Source organism: Bufo gargarizans, chromosome 4 (assembly GCF_014858855.1).
Source record: "Bufo gargarizans isolate SCDJY-AF-19 chromosome 4, ASM1485885v1, whole genome shotgun sequence".
Taxonomy (NCBI): Eukaryota; Metazoa; Chordata; class Amphibia; order Anura; family Bufonidae; genus Bufo; species Bufo gargarizans.
The window spans coordinates 213,082,229-213,103,406 of record NC_058083.1 but is presented as its reverse complement, the minus strand read 5'-3'; the positions used below and the strand labels follow the sequence as shown (position 1 = coordinate 213,103,406).

The 21,178-nt window shown below is 41.7% G+C and overlaps 1 protein-coding gene across 1 annotated transcript in view; it reads left to right on the top strand.

Moving 5' to 3' along the window:
- LOC122934071 (probable cation-transporting ATPase 13A4) overlaps positions 1 to 21,178 on the top strand; it is a 197,091-nt gene that overhangs the window by 76,859 nt on the left and 99,054 nt on the right. The window contains exons 9-14 of the mRNA XM_044289220.1: positions 1,492 to 1,623; positions 3,327 to 3,497; positions 5,371 to 5,528; positions 8,462 to 8,650; positions 18,764 to 18,825; positions 19,290 to 19,440. Of these exons, the coding sequence (XP_044145155.1) occupies positions 1,492 to 1,623; positions 3,327 to 3,497; positions 5,371 to 5,528; positions 8,462 to 8,650; positions 18,764 to 18,825; positions 19,290 to 19,440 (863 nt within the window). The remainder of the gene's footprint in view (positions 1 to 1,491; positions 1,624 to 3,326; positions 3,498 to 5,370; positions 5,529 to 8,461; positions 8,651 to 18,763; positions 18,826 to 19,289; positions 19,441 to 21,178) is intronic.

The following is a 21,178-nucleotide window of genomic DNA, read 5'->3' as shown; positions in this document are numbered from 1 at the left end:
AGATCCTTTATAGTGGTGTAGAACACTGTGCCTTGCAGTAACTTGAATAGGGAGTCTGCTGGGGTAGAATCACTGCACACTTCACTTATTAGGGCAGTTACGGGGCCAAAACTGACCAAATAACTCAAGTATGAACTCAGCCTTACAGGTCGATGTTAGTGCCAAGAAGCGCACTCCTTTCACACCGTCGCCAGCTGATTCCACATAGATGTCTATATCTTTTTCTCTAAAAATATGACAATAAATGGTTTTATCGCAAATAACACCAAATGTGAATGGTGTGTATTTTTCTCATTTTCGCTAGAAATATGACAATAAATGGTTTTAACGCAAATTTCACCAAATATGCACAGCGTCTATTTTTCTCGTATTGTACTATAATATGGCACTAAACGCTTTCACCATATATATTTGCAGAAGTGAACAGAGTATATATTTCTCTTTTTCCACCAATATAAGCCACTAAAGGCTTTTCAACATAATACTTGCACTCCTACAACAAATTGCTGGAATGACAGAGCTGTATAATGGCTAGTTGGATGCCCAAATAATCTTTCCCTGCACTTTTAAATAACATAGTAACATAGTAACATAGTATATAAGGCCGAAAAAAGACATCCGTCCATCCAGTTCGACCTGTCATCCTGCAAGTTGATCAAGAGGAAGGCAAAAAACCCCTGTGAGGTTGAAGCCAATTTTCCCCACTTTAGGGGAGTAAAAATTCCTTCCCGACTCCAATCAGGCAATCAGAATAACTCCCTGGATCAACGACCCCTCTCTAGTAGCTATAGCCTGTAATATTATTACAGCTCCAGAAATACATCCATCATATTTTTTTCCCAATATTTTCTGTATGACTCTCCCTAGCCCCTGCAACGTCTGTCCCTGCACTAAGATGCTGTGAAATGATTCCTCCCTATACTTATCGTGCATTTATAAAACGCTATTTTTTTTCACAATGGGTTTTCTTTCACTCACCCTAGCGCCTGCATAAACGTCTGTCCCTGAACAAAGTATGATGGTGAATGGCAGAATCTAAGATGGTTGCCGTATTTATAGGGCTGTGACATCACCGGGCTGACTGCTGATTGGCTGCATGCATGGCATTATCGGTCATCCCGCCTTCCCAGAGTTCCTTGCCCCACGTCCTCACACATGTAGCCGCCATTTTAGCTGCCATTGTAGCCACCATGTTAGGAAAATTTGTGATACGTTACCACAAAGCGAGGGGAAATTCGCATTTGTTAAAAAACTAATTTTTCCTGAAATTTGGAACAAATTCGACTTTGTCAGCTTCAATTCGCTCATCTCTAATTATAATAATAATAAGAAAAACAACATTATGCTAGAAATTTCTTACAATTACAATCTCCAAGTATATTAGGACTTGTAGCTAAATATCTTTTACTCCTTTAGTATTTTGCTTAAGCTGTCAAATTAAACATTACTTCATTTTTATGACTTTATCTTTTTATACTGTGCTTTTTATAGGTAATGAGGAGATGGAATCTAGGCATCTCGTACCTGGGGATCTGATAGTTCTCACAGGCAAAAGGTTTTTTCTTCCTTGTGACTGCATTTTGCTAAGGGGCAGCTGCATAGTGAATGAAGGCATGCTGACAGGTAAGCTGTACTGCTGAATACTGTGCTCTCTGTGCACAGATATGTTAAAGAGAACCTGTCACCGGGATTTTGGGTATAGAGCTGAGGACATGGGTTGCTAGATGGCCGCTAGCACATAAGCAATACCCAGTCCCCATAGCTCTGTGTGCTTTTATTGTGTAAAAAAAAACGATTTGATACATATGCAAATTAACCTGAGATGAGTCCTGTCCATGAGATGAGTCAGGGACAGGAATCATCTCAGGTTAATTTGCATATGTATCAAATCGGTTTTTTTTACACAATAAAAGCATACAGAGCTATGGGGACTGGGTATTGCGGATGTGCTAGCGGCCATCTAGCAACCCATGTCCTCAGCTCTATACCCAAAATCCCGGTGACAGGTTCCCTTTAATTGCTGATCTGGTTCCTACTTCTGGTTCCAGTTACATTCCAGCACCTCCTTGATGTAACCTGTCCTGTGCCACATATCTCTCCTAGACGCAATGCTATGGTGTTGATATGGAATCCAAGATAAACTTATAAACACTATAAAAATCAGAGCAATATAGGAATACCGTAGGGTCCCATGGTCTGTAGTGTGCATAATTGCATTTGTTAAGATTTTTCTTTTTGCCTTTTCAATTGGTTTTAATAGCAGCGTACCTAGAAATGACTGGGCCCCACATCAAATTTTTGAACGGGGCCACCCCCTTAGGAACATCTTCACAACCCCCTACCCACTCTTGTGGCTAGTCAAAATCTTTCTCTCAGATGAGGCCCAACAGCTACTGCCTGTCCGTTTTCTACAGTGTCTACTGTATATAATGTCATTGTACAATACTGTTGAGGGGGCCCTGAAAAAATATTTTAGTCCTCCTCCTGGGTGGGCCCCTTCAAAGTTAAGGCCCCAAAGCAGCTGCTTATCCTATAGCTACACCCCTGGGTTTGAACACTTTAAAATGCCTACATTTTTTACTATATATGAATCATTAAAGGGAACCTGTCATCAGCTTTATGCTGACCTCACTGAGGGCAGCATAAAGTAGTGACAGAAATGCTGATGTCAGCGGTGTGTCACTCATCAGCTAAAAGTAAGTGGTTCCCAAGAACCAGCATCATAATCATTACAGCCCAGTCCTTGAAAAGAGTCAAATCTACCTGAGAAGAGTCCTGGTTATTCATAATCTCCTGCTGATGATTGGCAGTTGTCTCCTAGAGAGAAAGGGAGAAAACTCGGTAGAAGACGGTCAGTCATCAGCAGGTGGGCAGGAGAGCAGGGATTCATGAATAACCAGGACTCTTCTCAGGTGGCTGTGACTCTTTTCAGGGCCTGGGCTGCAATTATTATGAACTGGTTCTCAGCAACCACTTACTTTTAGCTGATGAGTGACACACCGCTGACATCAGCATTTCTGTCACTATTTTATACTGCCCTCAGTGAGGTCAGCATGAAGTTGATGACAGGTTCCCTTTAAATAAAGGGATTTGCTTACTGATCTTGAAGCAAATGAATTAACATGGTGGCATTAATAAAGTATATTGATTTTATATTTTAATAAAAACGAGGAGCTGATAAGAATAGCTGTGCAAGTCCCAAATGTTTAAATTACTTTTTTAGCTAAATGGAGAGCACAGGTAGGATGGCTTGGGGAGGAGATGTACAGTAGAAAGGTGCAGCTACAGTATATATACTTCTATATGTATTAATTGTCTTGCTACAGGAGAAAGTATTCCAGTCACTAAGACTCCCCTTGATCAAGTGACAGAATGCACCCCCTGGAAAATTCATAGTGGGGAAGATTACAAAAGACATGTGCTATATTGTGGAACTGAAGTGATCCAGACTACAACATCTGGCTCTGCTCCTATAACCGCTGTTGTGCTGCAAACTGGTCAGTACACTATTTCCCACTGTGTGTGAATATACAGTAGATGTGTTCCATGTTCACAATGACATCTTAACCAACCAGCAATCAAACCAAACCAAAGCATGTGCCAGCCTGAATTAGTCATTTTTTTTGCACATTCAGGTGCAAAATCATCACTTGTAACTTCTGGGCCCCAATGCAAAATCTGTAATTGGACCCTCAAACTATTATTTGTCAATTATAATACTGATGTCTTGTTCTGTATCTGAAGGCCTACCTCTGCTTTGCCACTGATCAGGCGAAGAACCATTGTAAATATCAAACCCAGAAATATTATCACTTATAAAACTATCAATTGACATAAAAGTGATTTTCCTCAAATACTGTTTTTCACAATTTTGAATAAAATGAAGCGTTAACCCTGGTCAGGGGCCTCATCTATCAGCCAGAGTGGAGAGCAGCTGCAAAGAGTATCTTGCTGTGGACGATCATATGTCCAGAGTACTACCAGATTTCCAAAATGGACACCCTAAAAACAGTTTATTCTTCTGGGACTTATCTAACAAAATGAGGTTGACCACAGTGGCAGCAATACCAAGCTGAAACTGATCCAGGCCCTTAAACTCAGCTCCCACCTCTATCACAAATCTCATGGCCATTGCGTATCATTGACCTACATGCAAATGTTCTGTGAAAATTCTATGGAATGTTCATTTAGTAATCAGTGCACATTGCACGACACTCAGGTCCTGTAGGAATTAAAGGGGTTGTTTGGCTGTAGATATTGATGACCTATCCTCAGTATAGATCGTCAGTATCAGATCGGTAGAGGTTTGACACTCCACACCTCCACTGATTAGCTGCTTGGCGCAGCCCTGGCACTGGAAACTATATGGTGCTTGAAATAGAAGCAGGAAGCCCCATACATCGCGTGGTGTCTGGTGTCTGCTTGCTGCAGCTCATCTCACATTCACTTGAATGGTAGTTGAGCTACAGTACCTCAGCAGAGCTACTACACAGTGCATGCAGCTCTCTGCTTCTACTTCCATACACTATCTAGTTTCCAGTTCCAGTGGCTGCCTCAAACAGCTGATCAGTGGTGGTTTGGGGTGTTGTACCTCCACTAATCTGACATTGATGACTAGAGATGAGCTAAATAATTTTATTGAATTCTACCCAATTTTTTTTTATTCTAGTTGCACCCAAATCTTTTTGGTTATTCAATTTGGAGACATGTTGGTGTCAGAGAGAGAAAGAGAAATAAAAATTCAGATACTTTCTTTTAAGTGGGAGGCAGAAGAAAAAATATAAGACCTAGGAGACCACTGAGTGTTCAAGCACTTTTGAATCGAGTAGAATCAATTCAGACCTAAATCAAATCAAGCCCAAATTTGTTTTTTTTATTTATTTGCTCATCTCTATTGATTATGTAATCTATTGATCGGTCCTCAATAGCTAAGTCTTGGAAAAATATAAGAAAAGAAACGCAGCACTCCAACGTCTCAATGCAATTCTGTGTTTATTTCTCACCCAGCATGCAACGTTTCGACTCTAGTGAGTCTTTATCAAGCAATTTCCGGAGTCGAAATGTTGCATGCTGGGTGAGAAATAAACACAGAATTGCATTGAGAAGTTGGAGTGCTGCAGTTTTTTCTTCTATTTTTGTACTTTGGGGACCCAGTGGTCAGGATCCAACACCACTGGCACCACCACTGAATGGACTTATTGAGAACACCTTAACAGGTAGTGATGTCTTACTTTTTTATTTAAGTCCTGGAAAACCCATTTAACGTATTGTAACCTATATCAACAACTTAAAAAAAAAATAGCTCTAGAAGGTAGTGCTTTTTCATGTGTTTATTTAATTTGCTTACCATTGCTGGTTCTTTCAATGCAGGTTTCAACACAGCAAAAGGAGATATGGTGCGATCAATTCTGTATCCCAAGCCTATGAATTTCCAGCTGTATCAAGACGCATTTAGATTCTTGATGTGTCTAGTTGCTATAGCTATAATAGGATTTATATATTCTGTGGTGACATTTACAGTTAAAGGGGTAAGCTTTAAATATACAGTATATGTAAGTAAATACTGTATAAATCAGCCAACTTTTGTGAATGGTCTGGCAGTTTTTATAGACTATCTAAAGAGGTTTCTGGGTCTTCTATATTGATGGCCTATCCTCAGGACAGGCCACCCAAGTCGGATCAGTGGGGGTCAGACCATTAATCACCTGTTTGAAGATGCAATGATTGTTTGATGGCCCAGCTGCATCTCAATCCCTTTGAAGTGAATATGCCTAGGCTGCAATACCAAGTACAGCCATTATCCAATGGATGGTGCTGTTTTTTGTTATGCTTCGAGGAGCTCTGTGGCCTACTCAAGCAGCTAATTGGTGGGGGGTGTTGGGAGTCGTACCACCACCGATCACATATTGATACCCTATCCTGTGGATAGGTCATCAATGCAGATGACCCAGAAACCCCCTTTAATGTACTATACTGTACAATGCACAAGCAATGATATTGTATATTTCAAGCTCTTGTTTGAAGTTGAAGGATACACAATGAAAACAGTCACTGTATATATTTCTACAATTAGGATGTCAGATTTTGAACCGGCTTTGTACAGGATTTTGATGGTGTTATTGAATTATAAGCCAGAAGTGTATAAAGCGAGAGAAAGTATGTATGACAGATGGTTCTCAAATGATTTTCCAGCAATTTCACTGTGGCCAAATCAGTGGTGAAAACATATGCCACATGTGAATCTCCACTTTCTGTTATTTGTGGGATTACTTTGATATTAAACTGGTATTTTCTACGGTAAATCAGTGCTCATGGGCGTGATGCATCTAAGACAAAAAAATACTATATACAGAATACAAATATATATATATATATATATATATATATACACAGTACAGACCAAAAGTTTGGACACACCTTCTCATTCAAAGAGTTTTCTTTATTTTCATGACTATGAAAATTGTAGATTCACACTGAAGACATCAAAACTATGAATTAACACATGTGGAATTATATACATACCAAACAAGTGTGAAACAACTAAAAATATGTCATATTCTAGGTTCTTCAAAGTAGCCACTTTTTGCTTTGATTACTGCTTTGCACACTCTTGACATTCTCTTGATGAGCTTCAAGAGGTAGTCACCTGAAATGGTCTTCCAACAGTCTTAAAGGAGTTCCCAGAGATGCTAAGCACTTGTTGGTCCTTTTGCCTTCACTCTGCGGTCCAGCTCACCCCAAACCATCTCGATTGGGTTCAGGTCCGGTGACTGTGGAGGCCAGGTCATCTGGCGCAGCACCCCATCACTCTCCTTCATGGTCAAATAGCCCTTACTTTCAAAGTTTTCCCAATTTTTCGGCTGACTGACTGACCTTCATTTCTTAAAGTAATGATGACCACTCGTTTTTCTTTACTTAGCTGCTTTTTTCTTGCCATAATACAAATTCTAACAGTCTATTCAGTAGGACTATCAGCTGTGTATCCACCTGACTTCTCCTCAACGCAACTGATGGTCCCAACCCCATTTATAAGGCAAAAAATCCCACTTATTAAACCTGACAGGGCACACCTGTGAAGTGAAAACCATTTCAGGTGACTACCTCTTGAAGCTCATCAAGAGAATGCCAAGAGTGTGCAAAGCAGTAATCAAAGCAAAAGGTGGCTACTTTGAAGAACCTAGAATATGACATATTTTCAGTTGTTTCACACTTGTTTGTTATGTATATAATTCCACATGTGTTAATTCATAGTTTTGATGCCTTCAGTGCGAATCTACAATTTTCATAGTCATGAAAATAAAGAAAACTCTTTGAATGAGAAGGTGTGTCCAAACTTTTGGTCTGTACTGTATGTATATATATATATATATATATATATATATATATATATTTATATACAGGCTTTCCCTTTTGATCAGGGTTTTCAGTTTCTCTTAGGGCTGTTTCACACGAGCGAGTCCATTGCAGGAATCGCGCTCCGTGTGTGTGTGATCCTCCGCTCTGGACTTGCAGGAGCGCACGGCATTATCATGATTTATAATGCTATGTGCCTCTGCTTGAACTTATTTCTACAGATTTCTACTGACAGTTTTATGTCAGTATGATTCTGTGGAAAAAAGGCCATGCAGCAACACATAGCATTATAAATCATGACAATGCCGTGCGCTCCTGCAAGTCCAGAGCGGAGGATCACACACTCACACGGAGCGCGATTCCCGCAATGGACTCGCTAGTGTGAAACAGCCCTTATGGATTTTGCAGTTTTTTTTGCTGTTGTTATTTCCTGATTATCAAATAGATATAAAACTATGCTGTTCCTATGCTAGTCATCCTGAACATTTCTGAATAAGGTCTCATGCACATGGCGACTATATTTTGTATCTTTGTCTGATCTGCATTTTTTTGTGCATTGCACATGGACCCATTCATTTATATGGGTCAAAAACAAACCTGGAAAACACACACATGTCTTCCATGTGCTGTCTGCATCTGTGTGTCCGTCCTGAAAATTATAGCACATGTCCTATTCTTGTCTGTATTGTGGACACGAATATTCATTTCTAGTAATAGGAGCAAGAAAAATGGATTGCACATGGAAAGTGTCCATAGTTTGCAGATCCATGGTTTGCTGACCTCAATACAGACGCAGGCATGACCATTTCCCTGGTAAAAGGTGTGTTCCTATGAGTGAGTTCTGAAGTTTGTTACTGTCAGCTCTACATTGACAGTATTAGAGTATGTATGGTCTCACCCCTAACTGGCATCATCCAATTGTTATTTTATTCATACATTGCTACTGTAGTAGGGATAACAGACAAACTGTACAACATAGTTCTAAGGAAAGAAGCTCCAGGATTGTCATTTTATGGGGAATATAATTACGGTATTTCATAAAGCAGACATGTCAGAAAGGATGATCAGTCATTTAATAATGCCTTATGTGGGATTCTCTAAATTCTAGGCAACACCACGAGATGTTGCTGTCAAGTCAATAATTGCAATCACCGTTGCAATACCTCCAGTACTTCCCGCTGCAGTAGCAACAGCCCTCATGTATGCTCAGAAACGACTCAAGAAGAAAAAGATATTTTGCATCAGTCCTCAGAGGATCAATGTATGCGGGAGAATAAATCTAGTTTGTTTTGATAAGGTAAGTGTGACAAACACATAGATGAAATAAATGGAGTTTCCATGCTATAAGAGCTACTGTAGAAGAGCATCTCCCAATCTGCAGACCAAGCTCATCCATGCATTACATACTATACATTAAACCCTTCTAGGCATCTGTCATACATGACCATTGGCTCCTCAGATGCCATGGTCAATTTCAACAACAGCATTTGAGTGGCCATTTACCAGGAGTGCTGTACTCCTTGGCGACTAAACGCCATGACAAGATTGCTGGAACCATTGCTATCGCAGCATGGGGGCTTCTGAAGGCTCTGAGGCCTGCCATAGCAAAGTTGCTATCAAGCCCTGCCTAAGGCAAAGCATGATGGGAATGCACCAATTCTCCCATAGACTGCAAAGGTAAGCTAATGAAGACTATGATATAAATAATCAGACAATCCCATGCTATAGTCTGATTATATAGGGCAGAATTGGAGTACTCCCAGGGGCAGGGCTTATGTGCCCCGATTTTACCATCTGAAATGTTGGTACGTATGTTACCTGTCAGTTTTACCACATAGTTAATACTGAAAACATGAAACCTATAAACAAATTGATGCTGGAATTGCTTGTCATTTTTCCAGTTCTGTCCCAGTTAGAATAGTTGTCCAGCTTTTCATTACATCATATGCAATTTTGAATGGCGCTATTAGAACTTTCTTCTGGGATTTGCATCTTCAAATATCCCTTGGTTGAACTTGATGGACTTATGTCTTTTTTCAACCATATCAACTATGTAACTATGTAATTATGTACAAACCGGATTCCCAAAAAGTTGAGACACTATACAAATTGCGAAAAAAAAATAAAAATGAATGCAATGATGTGGAGGTGCAAACTTCTAATATTTTATTCAAAATAGAACATAAATCACGGAACAAAAGTTTAAACTGAGAAAATGTACCATTTTAAGGGGAAAATATGTTGAATCTGAATTTCATGGTGTCAACAAATCCCCAAAAAGTTGGGACAAGGCCATTTTCACCACTGTGTGGCATCTCCCCTTCTTCTTACAACACTCAATAGACGTCTGGGGACCGAGGAGACCAGTTTCTCAAGTTTAGAAATAGGAATGCTCTCCCATTCTTGTCTAATACAGGCCTCTAACTGTTCAATCGTCTTGGGCCTTCTTTGTTGCACCTTCCTCTTTATGATGCGCCAAATGTTCTCTATAGGTGAAAGATCTGGACTGCAGACTGGCCATTTCAGTACCCGGATCCTTCTCCTACGCAGCCATGATGTTGTGATTGATGCAGAATGTGATCTGGCATTATCTTGTTGAAAAATGCAGGGTCTTCCCTGAAAGAGATGACATCTGGATGGGAGCATATGTTGTTCTAGAACCTGAATATATTTTTCTGCATTGATGGTGCCTTTCCAGACATGCAAGCTGCCCATGCCACACGCACTCATGCAGCCCCATACCATCAGAGATGCAGGCTTCTGAACTGAGCGTTGATAACAACTTGGGTTGTCCTTGTCCTCTTTGGTCCAGATGACATGGCGTCCCAGATTTCAAAAAAAAACTTCAAATCGTGACTCGTCTGACCACAGAACAGTCTTCCATTTTGCCACACTCCATTTTAAATGATCCCTGGCCCAGTGAAAACGCCTGAGCTTGTGGATCTTGCTTAGAAATGGCTTCTTCTTTGCACTGTAGAGTTTCAGCTGGCAACGGCGGATGGCACGGTGGATTGTGTTCACTGACAATGGTTTCTAGAAGTATTCCTGAGCCCATTCTGTGATTTCCTTTACAGTAGCATTCCTGTTTGTGGTGCAGTGATGTTTAAGGGCCCGGAGATCACGGGCATCCAGTATGGTTTTACGGCCTTGACCCTTACGCACAGAGATTGTTCCAGATTCTCTGAATCTTCGGATGATGTTATGCACAGTTGATGATGATAGATGCAAAGTCTTTGCAATTTTTCGCTGGGTAACCCTTTCTGATATTGCTCCACTATCTTTCTGCGCAACATTGTGGGAATTGGTGATCCTCTACCCATCTTGGCTTCTGAGAGACACTGCCACTCTGAGAAGCTCTTTTTATACCCAATCATGTTGCTCTTCGTTATGCTCAAATTTACTTTTTCCAGCCTCTTATTGCTACTTGTCCCAACTTTTTCGAGATTTGTTGACACCGTGAAAATTTTAATCAACGTATTTTTCCTTTAAAATGGTACATTTACTCGGATTAAACGTTTGATCTGTCATCTACATTCTATTACAAATAAAATATTGACATTTGCCATCTCCACATCATTGCATTCAGTTTTTATTCACAATTTGTTTAGTGTCCCAACTTTTTTGGAATCCGGTTTGTACTAATGTATATTTACCACCCTGCCAGACACCAAGAGAAAACCCATTTGTCCTTCATCAGGCCTACAATAATAATGAAAATACTACTAATAATATGACTACTACTAATACTACTAATAATAGTAATCTTTATTTATATAGTGTCACCATATTTGATTTTCACTCTAAATGGACATCGCAATCATCATTATTATTTGAGTGCACCATTAATTCCATTGTGCTATACAGCTAACGAGTGGTATACATCCAGAATATAAAAAAAAAAAAATGTACAATGAGCTTAAACTTATTAGCAGAGTGGTAAAGAGGTAGAGAGGACTCTGCCCACTAGGGATTACAATATACAGTACAAGGGAAAATAGAAGAACACAATAGGTGAGGGTAAGAAGGAGGTCCTGTAATGAGCATAGATTACGTAAAGGAATGTATTGGGAAAGCAGGTCAGAGATGTAAAGAGAGGACAGGTTGTGGACAGCCTTACAGTATATGTATAGTAGTGTAACAAGATGTGAACATAGTCTAATTTTAGACAGTGTAAACTAAATGCACTTTTTAACCTGCCAACAATTAGAGCAATTCTCAGGAAGGAGCATTCCTAGGAACACTCCTTCGCGATCATGCCCTGTGTGAAGATACCACCAGTCAGCCGACGAAAGAACAAACAGTCGTTCATTGCGCAAATGCATTGTTGATGCAGACACCTAAATCCGTGGCAGAGATCACTTGTACCCATACAGAGTGGATGATTTCTGCATGTAAATGCAGCTTTCACCTTCTCTAATGAGCAATCAATTATAGGCAACCGACGCATACCAAAACATTGTTTATGGGCATCATATTGCCCTGTGTAAACAGTGATCTGCTGAGCAGAAGCAATGAATATGTATGGGGATCAGTAATTGCTGTAGTGATTATTCATGCTCAAACAGTGGGCATGATTGCTGAATGTAAAGGCAATTCTCACTTTCTCTAACAATTGGTTTGTTTCCCATAGCTGCCTGCTTGGTTAGCCAATGTAAAAGGGTCTTTAGACTAGACAGATTTATTACAGTGGTTGATGCTAGATGACTAGTGTTTAGCGAATCTGAACTTTACGATTTTTGGTACCTGGACCCGAACCCGAACTTTGCCGGAAAAGTTTGGGTTCTAGTTCGGTGTTCAGGCTTGTAATAAAGCTTGTTGAAAGGCTGCAGGGCAGCCAATCAACAAGCTTTTAAGCTGTGTGCCATTAGAAGCCATCACAGCCATACCTACTAATAGCATGGCTGTGATTGGCCAGTGCATCATGTGACCCAGCCTCTATATAAGCTGGATTACGTGTAGCACCACCCATCAGCTCTCAGTAGTGAAGGGACAGAGAGCAGGCAGCTGAAGTGAGGGACAGTGTTAGTTAGTGCGATCTATTTTTTTTTTTTATGGGTGCAATACACCATCTTTGCACCCCTGACAGATAATCAGAAATCTGTCTGTTAATTCTGTGGGTAACCTACAGCGATTTTTTTTTTTTTTTGTGTGTAGGTGCAATATAACATTGTACTTTGTACCCCTGACACACAAATATAATAGTTAATCCGTCTGTTAGTTAGGTGCACGTCGTATACCCATTTATTGCGTAAAGTACACCTGCACTGCATACGTGACAGGGAAATTGTTATAGTTAATCTGTCTGTTACTTAGATGCACATCATATACCCATTTATTGCGTGAAGTACACCTGCACTGTATATGTGACAGGGAAATTGATATAGTTAATCCGTCTGTTAGTTAGGTGCACTTCATATACCCATTTATTGCGTGAAGTACACCTGCACTGTATATGTGACAGGGAAAATAATATAGTTAATCTGTTAGTTCAGTGGGTGACCTCAAAGAATGAGGAGAGCATCAAATAAGGGACGTGGCCCTGGGCATGGTGCTGCTTGGGTTGGTGGAGCTCCTTTTGCAGGGAGAGGACGTGGTCGATCTGTGCCAACTACACGCCCAAATGAAACACCTTCCTCAGGTGCACGTAGGCGAGAGAACGTTCAGTGTTATTTTGTAGGCCCGAATACCGGTGTACGAATGGTGAGGCCAGAACAAGTAGAGGCGGTAGTAGATTGGGTGGCTGACCGTGCCTCCAATTTTTTCACATTGTCTCCAACCCAGTCCCCTGCTGAAAGTGCAGAATTGGCACCTGCAGCCCATGGACATCTGTCTATTACTTCACCCCCTTGCAAATCAGCCAAGCAGTCTGAGTCCCAAGTCATGCAGCAGTCTCTTATGCTTTTTGATGACTCTGCTGGCAGGGTTTCCGAGGGCTGTCCACATAGCCCTGCTCCAGAAGTGGAAGAGATGCCCAACCACTTATCTTTCAGGATGTGGACATAGGCGGACCACTGCAGCACATCTCTGATGTTGAGGAAACACAGGTGCCAACTGCTGTGACTTTCTGCAGTGTGCAGACCAGCAAGGAGGGCAGGGGTGAAGAGTGGGTGGAAGATGATGTGGAGGATGATGAGGTCCTAGACCCCGCAGGGAATCAAGGTCATACGAGTGACGTGTGCAGTTCGGAGGAAGAGCTGGTGGTCACACTACACCAGCCTGCAGAGCAAAAGAGGGAGCAGGGTGCAAAAGCAGAGTGGCTGTCCCCTAGCCAGTACACCTGCTACTGCCCACTAGAGATGTCCCGAACTATTCGCCGGTGAATAGTTCCCGGCGAACAAAGCTTGTTCGCGTTCGCCGCTAGCGGGCGAACATATGCGATGTTCGGTCCGCCTCCTATACGTCATCATTGAGCAAACTTTGACCCTGTACCTCACAGTCAGCAGACACATTCCAGCCAATCAGCAGCATACCCTCCCTCCCAGACCCTCCCACCGCCTATCAAAAAGCAAGGACAGCATCCATCTTAGATGAATTCTGAAGCTGCAGTGTCACAAAGTTGTAATTGCAATGCGATTAATACAGGTTATATTAATCGCATTGCGATTACAACTTAGAGCTGGGTTCCTAATGGTTATATTGATAGAATATAACGAAGATTGAGATATAGTGCTATATTCGTTGTCAATTCTAGCAATACAACCATTAGGAACTCAGATCTAAGTTGTAATCGCAATGCGAATAATGCAGGTTATAGTAATCGCATTGCGAATTCAAGCTAGCGAATGCAAGCTAAGTTCCTAATGGTTGTATTGCTAGAATTGACGAATATAATGAATACAGCACTATATTCTCAATCTTCATTATATTCTAGCAATAAAACCATTAGGGACACAGCAGCTCTAAGTTGAATTCGCAATGCGATTAATATAACCTGCATTAATCGCATTGCGATTACAACTTTCTCAAATCCGACAGTACATTCTAGCATGGAGCCGTTCCCATGGTGATGGGGACGCTCCATGAGCACGGTAAGTCGGCAGAAGCTCTAAGTTGAAATCGCAATGCGATTAATTCAAGTTCTATAAATCGCATTGCAATTTCAATAGAACTTCTGCTGACTTCCGTGCTCATGGATTTGAGAAGGTTGAAATCGCAATGCGATTAATTCAAGTTCGATAAATCGCATTGCGATTTCAACTTACCACACTCTGCGTCAACTACGCAATTTTCCATGGGAGTTTTGCCATGGATCCCCCTCCGGCATGCCACTAGTCCAGGTGTTAGTCCCCTTGAAACAACTTTTCCATCACTACTGTGGCCACAAAGAGTACCTGTGGATTTTCAAATTCGCCTTCCTATTGATGTCTATTGCGGTTCGCACGTTCGCGAACATTTGCGGAAATTGGCGCTCGCTGTTCGCAAACGGAAAATTTTATGTTCGCGACATCACTACTGCCCACCGCACCCAGGGACTGAGCACACCAAAGCCAGCTCCAAGGAGTTCCCTGGCGTGGCAGTTCATCAGAGAATGTGCTGACGACAAAACGCAAGTTGTTTTCACACTTGTGCAATCAGAGCCTGAAGCGAGGCATAAATGTTCTAAGCCTGGGCACCACCTGCATGACCAGGCATCTAAATGCAAATCACGAGCTGCAGTGGAGTAAACACCTCAAAAACCACGAAAGATATTAGGCTCTTTCCTCGTCCTTCTTCTGCTGCAGTCTCATCCTCTTCCTCCCCGTCTGGAGTGAGAGTGGCACCTGCCACCCCACAAACAGAGGATGTGGCAGCAACACCACCACGTCCATCACTGTCACCAAGCATCTCCACAATAGTCCCATGGAAGCGTTCAGCTGTCCATCTCCTAAACACTGGAGATAAAGAGGAAGTTCCCCCCTACACACCCGCGATTCCTGGCCCTGAATGCCAGCATTTCAAAATTACCACCGTACCTGGTTCCCAGCCACCACTACTTTTTCAGGCGAGCCTATCCCTGCCCTACACAACCAAGTGACAAAATTAGGTGTGCACTGAGCAACGCCATCTGCGGCAAGGTCCACATAACCACCGATATGTGGACCAGTAAGCATTGGCAGGGACGTTATAGCTCCCTAACTGCACACTGGGTAAATGCAGTGTAGGCTGGGCCTGAGGAGGATAGCAGTTTGGTGCATGTCCTTCCACCTCCAAGGATTGCAGGACGTTTCTCTTTGCCTCCTGTTGCATCCTACTCCACTTCCTTCTCTACCGCCTCCTCATCTGGTCAGTGTAACACCTTCACTACCAACTTCAACACAGCTGGGGGGAAACAACAGCAGGCAGTTTTGAAACTCATCTGCTTGGGGGAAAAAACCCACACCGCACTGGAGCTGTGGACGGCCATGGAACAACTGACCCTTGAGCCTCAAGCCTGGTGGTGTACGATAATGGGCAAAATCTCGTAGTAGCTCTGGGACTAGCCGGTTTGAAGGACATCCCTTGCCTGGCGCATGTGCTGAATTTGGTGATGCAGAGGTTCCTGAAAAATTACCCCGATATGTCAGAGCTGCTGCAGAAAGTGTAGTCCTTCTGTGCGCACTTTCGGCTTTCTCACCCTGCTGCTGCTCGCCTGTCTACGCTGCAGCGCAACTTCGGCCTTCCCACTCATCGCCTCATATGCGACGTGCCCACAATGTGAAACTCCACCTTGCACATGCTGAAGAGACTGTGCAAGCAGCAGGCGATAGTGGAGTTTCAGCTGCAGCACGCACGGGTAAGTCACTATGCGGAACAGCACAACTTCAACACTGAGTGGGCCTCCATGCGGGACGTGTGTGCTGTGTTGCGCTGTTTCGAGTATTCCACCAACATGGCCAGTGCCGATGACGCAGTCCTCAGTGCTACTATCCCACTTCTATGTCTCTTTGAAAAAATCGCACCGACTGCTATCACCACTGCCTCCGTGAACCCCTGCACTGCTACTTCCCCGGAAGGTAGGCTACCGACCTCTTGCTGCTGCCACCATGCTGACTCCCACCCACGCTAGTGACTTGCTGGCTTCGCCACTGGCTCACGGTCAAGCTGCCACCCTCTTCTCGTGATGATGATGAAGCTCCTTCGTCACACGGCTCCCAAGTGCAATCAGCTACATCATCATCATCGAGTACTGTCTGCACGTCATTGATGTCCTCCTCAACCGTCTCTGGGTCAGGAGTCTGACTGCTCGCAACACCAACTCCCATGCCACTCTCCTCATCACTACTTGCCTGCCTAGCGGAGGAAGCGGCAGATGTCTCCTCCATATCTTGGCTGAGCAATAGCTGCTGACTCTCCTCTATTAGCTCTTACTGCTGAAAAGTGGAGCTGAGCCTACGACATATAATACTTCTCGCGGTGAGGGAACTGAAAATGACAGAGGAAGGTTTGGGACAGGTGGGGGATCAGGGTCTGCTCCTGGGCCATGCCAACTAAGTGTTGTGTCAGAGGAACCCACTGACTCTTGGCTGGGGGTTTCTGATGTCACTTGGGACAAAGTGAATGACCGAGTCAACCTATTCAAGAACTGCTGGGTTGTTGATCAAGACACGACAGCTAGATGACACCGGGAGGTCTCTCGCTGTGCCCCCTGCTGCCACTGCCTCCTTACTCTGCTGCAACCTCTGCTTGCGCCAGAAACATTTAGGCCTCTGCCACACCCCTGTGCAGGGCCTGGCACTTCTGTGTCTGACATACTGTTAGATAAAATATTTTTTATTTTGCTAATACACAGCAAACAGGGGTTTAGAAAATATCACTGCACCGCTGAACAGCAATTGGGCCCTAATATTTTCTACTTTCACACAACACAGCAGGCTTTTCAACAGATAAATGAAACCCTGGACTGGCGAATATATTTTTATTTTGCCACTAATACACGGCAATCAGGGCTGTATAATACATCACTGCACAGCTGAACGGCAATTAGGTCCTAATTTTTTTCTAATTTTACACAACACAACAGGCTTTTCAACAGATAAGTGCAACGCTGATGGGCGAATATATTTTTATTTCGCCACTAATACATAGCAAACAGGGCTGCAGAATATATCACTGCACAGCTGAACGGCAATTAGGCCTTAATTTTTTTCTACTTTTTCAGAACACAAAATGCTTTTCAACAGATAAGTGCAATGCTGGACGGTGAATATATTTTTATTTTCCCACTAATACACGGCAAACAGGGCTGTAGAATATATCACTGCACCGCTGAATGGCATTTAGACCCTAATTTTTTTCTTCTTTTACACTACACAAAAGGCTTTACAACAGATAAGTGCAATGCTGGACAGCAAATATATTTTTCGCAAATTAGACGTACTGTACAAATTTTTCCTTGTGATAAACCCTGTTAATGATTGTATCAAACAGCCATTGTACCCCAATAACAAGGATGATTTGCTGGAATGACAGAGCTGTATAATGTCAATTTGGATCCCCATTCAGTGCAGCAAGGGTAACAGGATTGTTCTTATTACCCAGTCAGTAACCTCCACTATTAAACCCTGTTCTACATAAATGCTGTAGAACAATTACTCCCTATTATTTCACTGCACTTATAAATAATTGTTTTACCACAATCAAGTCTTTAATGGCTGCATCAAGCAGCACTTGCACCCCAATAACAAGAACTGTTTGCTGGAATGGCAGAGCTGTATAATGGCAATTTGTATCCCCAGTCAGTGCACCAAGGTGTAATAGGATTGTTCCTATTACCCAGTCAACATCCCCTACTGAACCCTGTTCTACACAAATGCTGTGGAACGATTCCACCCTATCCTTTCCCTGCACTTATGAATCGTTTTTTCACCACAATCAAGTCTTTTCAATCACTGTCCCTAGTGCCTGCAGACGTCTCTCCCTGCACTAAGTACACTGGTAATTGGTAGAATCTAAGATGACTGCCGCTATTTATAGGGCTGTGACATCACAGGGCTGGCTGGCTGTTGATTGGCTGCATGCATGATTTAGGAAAAAATTTGATTCGTTACCACGAAGCGCAAGGAAATTCGGCTTTGGTGCGAATCAAATTTTTCCTGAAATTCGGAACAAACTCCACTTCATCATCTTTGATTTGCTCATCTCTAGTGATGACTATTGCAGGCAAAAACTCTCCCCTTGGTTTCTTGGAAAATATATATGCAAATTCTCATGTACAACATCTGCTGGCATCAGATAGGCTTAGGAAAGCTAATTTGAATATCTATCCCCGAAACCCAGACGGTCATTGTCTGGCCTACAATACTGCGCACATGTACTAAGCACTCTTCATAATGAGAAAGAGTACCTTCCAGACACTGCATATATATTGTTAAGAGGCCTCTCTCCCTCTCTCTATGTTTGTCAATCTCAAGTTTGTACAACCCATTAAATGTTATATTACTGTTATTTTCAGACAGGTACTTTAACGGAAGATGGCTTGGATTTGTGGGGGGTAGTTCCATCAATTGATTGCAGGTAATCATTTTATTTTCCACTGAATCTCATAAGATTCCAACTATACTGTGAGATATCCTATTTCTCTGAGAAAAGAAAGAATATGTGATTCCAACTGGCATGTGAAATTAATGTGAGCTCAGATGTGGCCAACAGTAGGAATACAGACTCCTAGGAATAGAGTAGGAGTAGACTGGTGTGCCCCAAAGAAGCATCTGCTTCAGATCGGCTGGAGATTTTATTTTTTATTTTTTAGCTTAGGATATTTGCAGCTTTTTTTTCTCTTCTTTTAAAACTCTAAGCCTAATCACCTCCTATTATTGCATGTATGCAAACAAGCTCGCAAACCTAAGTTAGACCTATCTTCATATCAATAAAGATTTAATTATTAATTGTACTGCTAGTTATTATTTTATTCCTCTGCAAATTCACTTTAACAACTAATACTGAAGAGATCTGTTTATTTATTTTTTCCATTATTTTAGATTCCAGAAAGTTCATATGTTTACAAATGGAAATAATTTGCCTTGGTGCCCGCTTCTAGCAGCAATGACATGCTGTCACTCGTTGATCATTTTGGATGGGAAAATACAGGGAGATCCTATGGACCTCAAGATGTTTGAAGGCACAAATTGGGTAATGCTGTACTCTAATAGGAGAAATAGAACATACAACTAACTTTATTTACTACCATGAAACTATTAAAAATAAAATTAAAATACAATTAAAAAAAGGCTATTATATTACAGCATTTAAATACTTAGTAAGAAAAACAAATAACGGCACTCACCATAGCGTTCACTTTGCATCTTTATTGGAAATAAAAAAGGATGGGACACAGGCACTGCACAAAAAATCAGGCAACAGCTGCTTTGCGCAGCTTGCGCTTTAGCAAGCCTAATGTGAACCGATGTGGGCTTGAGATAAATACTTCTCTCCCCCTCTTTACACCATCCGGTCACATGACCATGCACAGGTGAATAATAAATATATCAATTAACAATAATAACACCACGTCATAGGGCAAATCCATACATCAAATCACACCCACCCGCATAAAAACAGATTAAATAAAGATGGCAAGATCGTTCTTGTCATTGAGTCCAAGTCCTAAACCTGACATATAGGGGTCTGAAAGTTTTACCAATATAACATTTTCCGCACGGGCAAAAGATTACATATACCACATATTGCATTTTGCTTCAAATAAAACTTTTACCTACATTTTCCCAACCAGTTAGCATCAAATGTCTGCAAATTACTCCTCACTATCGCATTACCTATGGTACCACTTCTCCTAAAGCTAATGATGGGATTCATCATAGTTTTAGCCTTAAGGGATTCATCTTGCACCAGCATGTGCCAGTTATTTAGGATTGATTTTTTTAATGAGGGAAGCCATGGTCGTATAGTCAAATGTGAATATAGCCCTAGTATTTTCTTGCCTATGGCATATATTCTTTCTCTTTTTCTTTTTCCTAATGCAGTCCTTTTATTTTAAACCAATCACTCTCTGATGAGCTGTAGCAATGACATGATCGGGATAACCCCTTTGTAAAAAGCGGGACTTAAGATCTATATACTGTTTTTTGAAATCATCGTCATCTGACACAATTCTCCTCAGTCGAAGGAATTGCCCATAAGGAACTGTCTTTCTGACATGGGTCGGATGAAAACTGTCATAACGCAGCAAAGAGTTAGCGGAGGTAGATTTTCTGAAAACACTGGTTACAAATATCTCCATATTTTACCCTCATTTTCACATCCCAAAAAATCTAACTCACCTCATATTCATATCATTAGTGGTATTGAGTCCCTGTCTATATATCATCGATACATCTAAAAAATACCCTGATATATTGGACACACGGATTATTGACTGTATACACAAATTTTTCCTCAAGGGCAGCTAAAAATAGATTGGCAAAAGTGCATGAGACAGGTGTCCCCATCGTGGTTCCTGATACTTGGCGATACCACTTGCAATTAAATGTGAAGGCATTATGGGTGAGAATAAATCTCAAAGCTTGTCCAATTAAGTCATTATTTCCACGGCACTTCCTTAGGTAAAAAAGTGTAATTTACACTTTTTTACCTAAGGAAGTGCTGTGGACATTTTGTTATTTACATATATTATTATATATTTAGAATATATAATATATTATAATAACCCTATACCTCTCCTGGTGCCAAATGGCTTCCAGTGAATGAGGGAGAGCAGGCCAAGCTATATACTCACACTAATTAAAATCAGCCTAAGGCACCAGGAGAGCCATTTGGCACCAGTGGAGGTATAGGGTGGACTCTCATTGCATTCTTTGGTGGCCATTTGGCACCAGGAGAGGTGTGGAGTGGGCTCGGCATGCATGTTGGT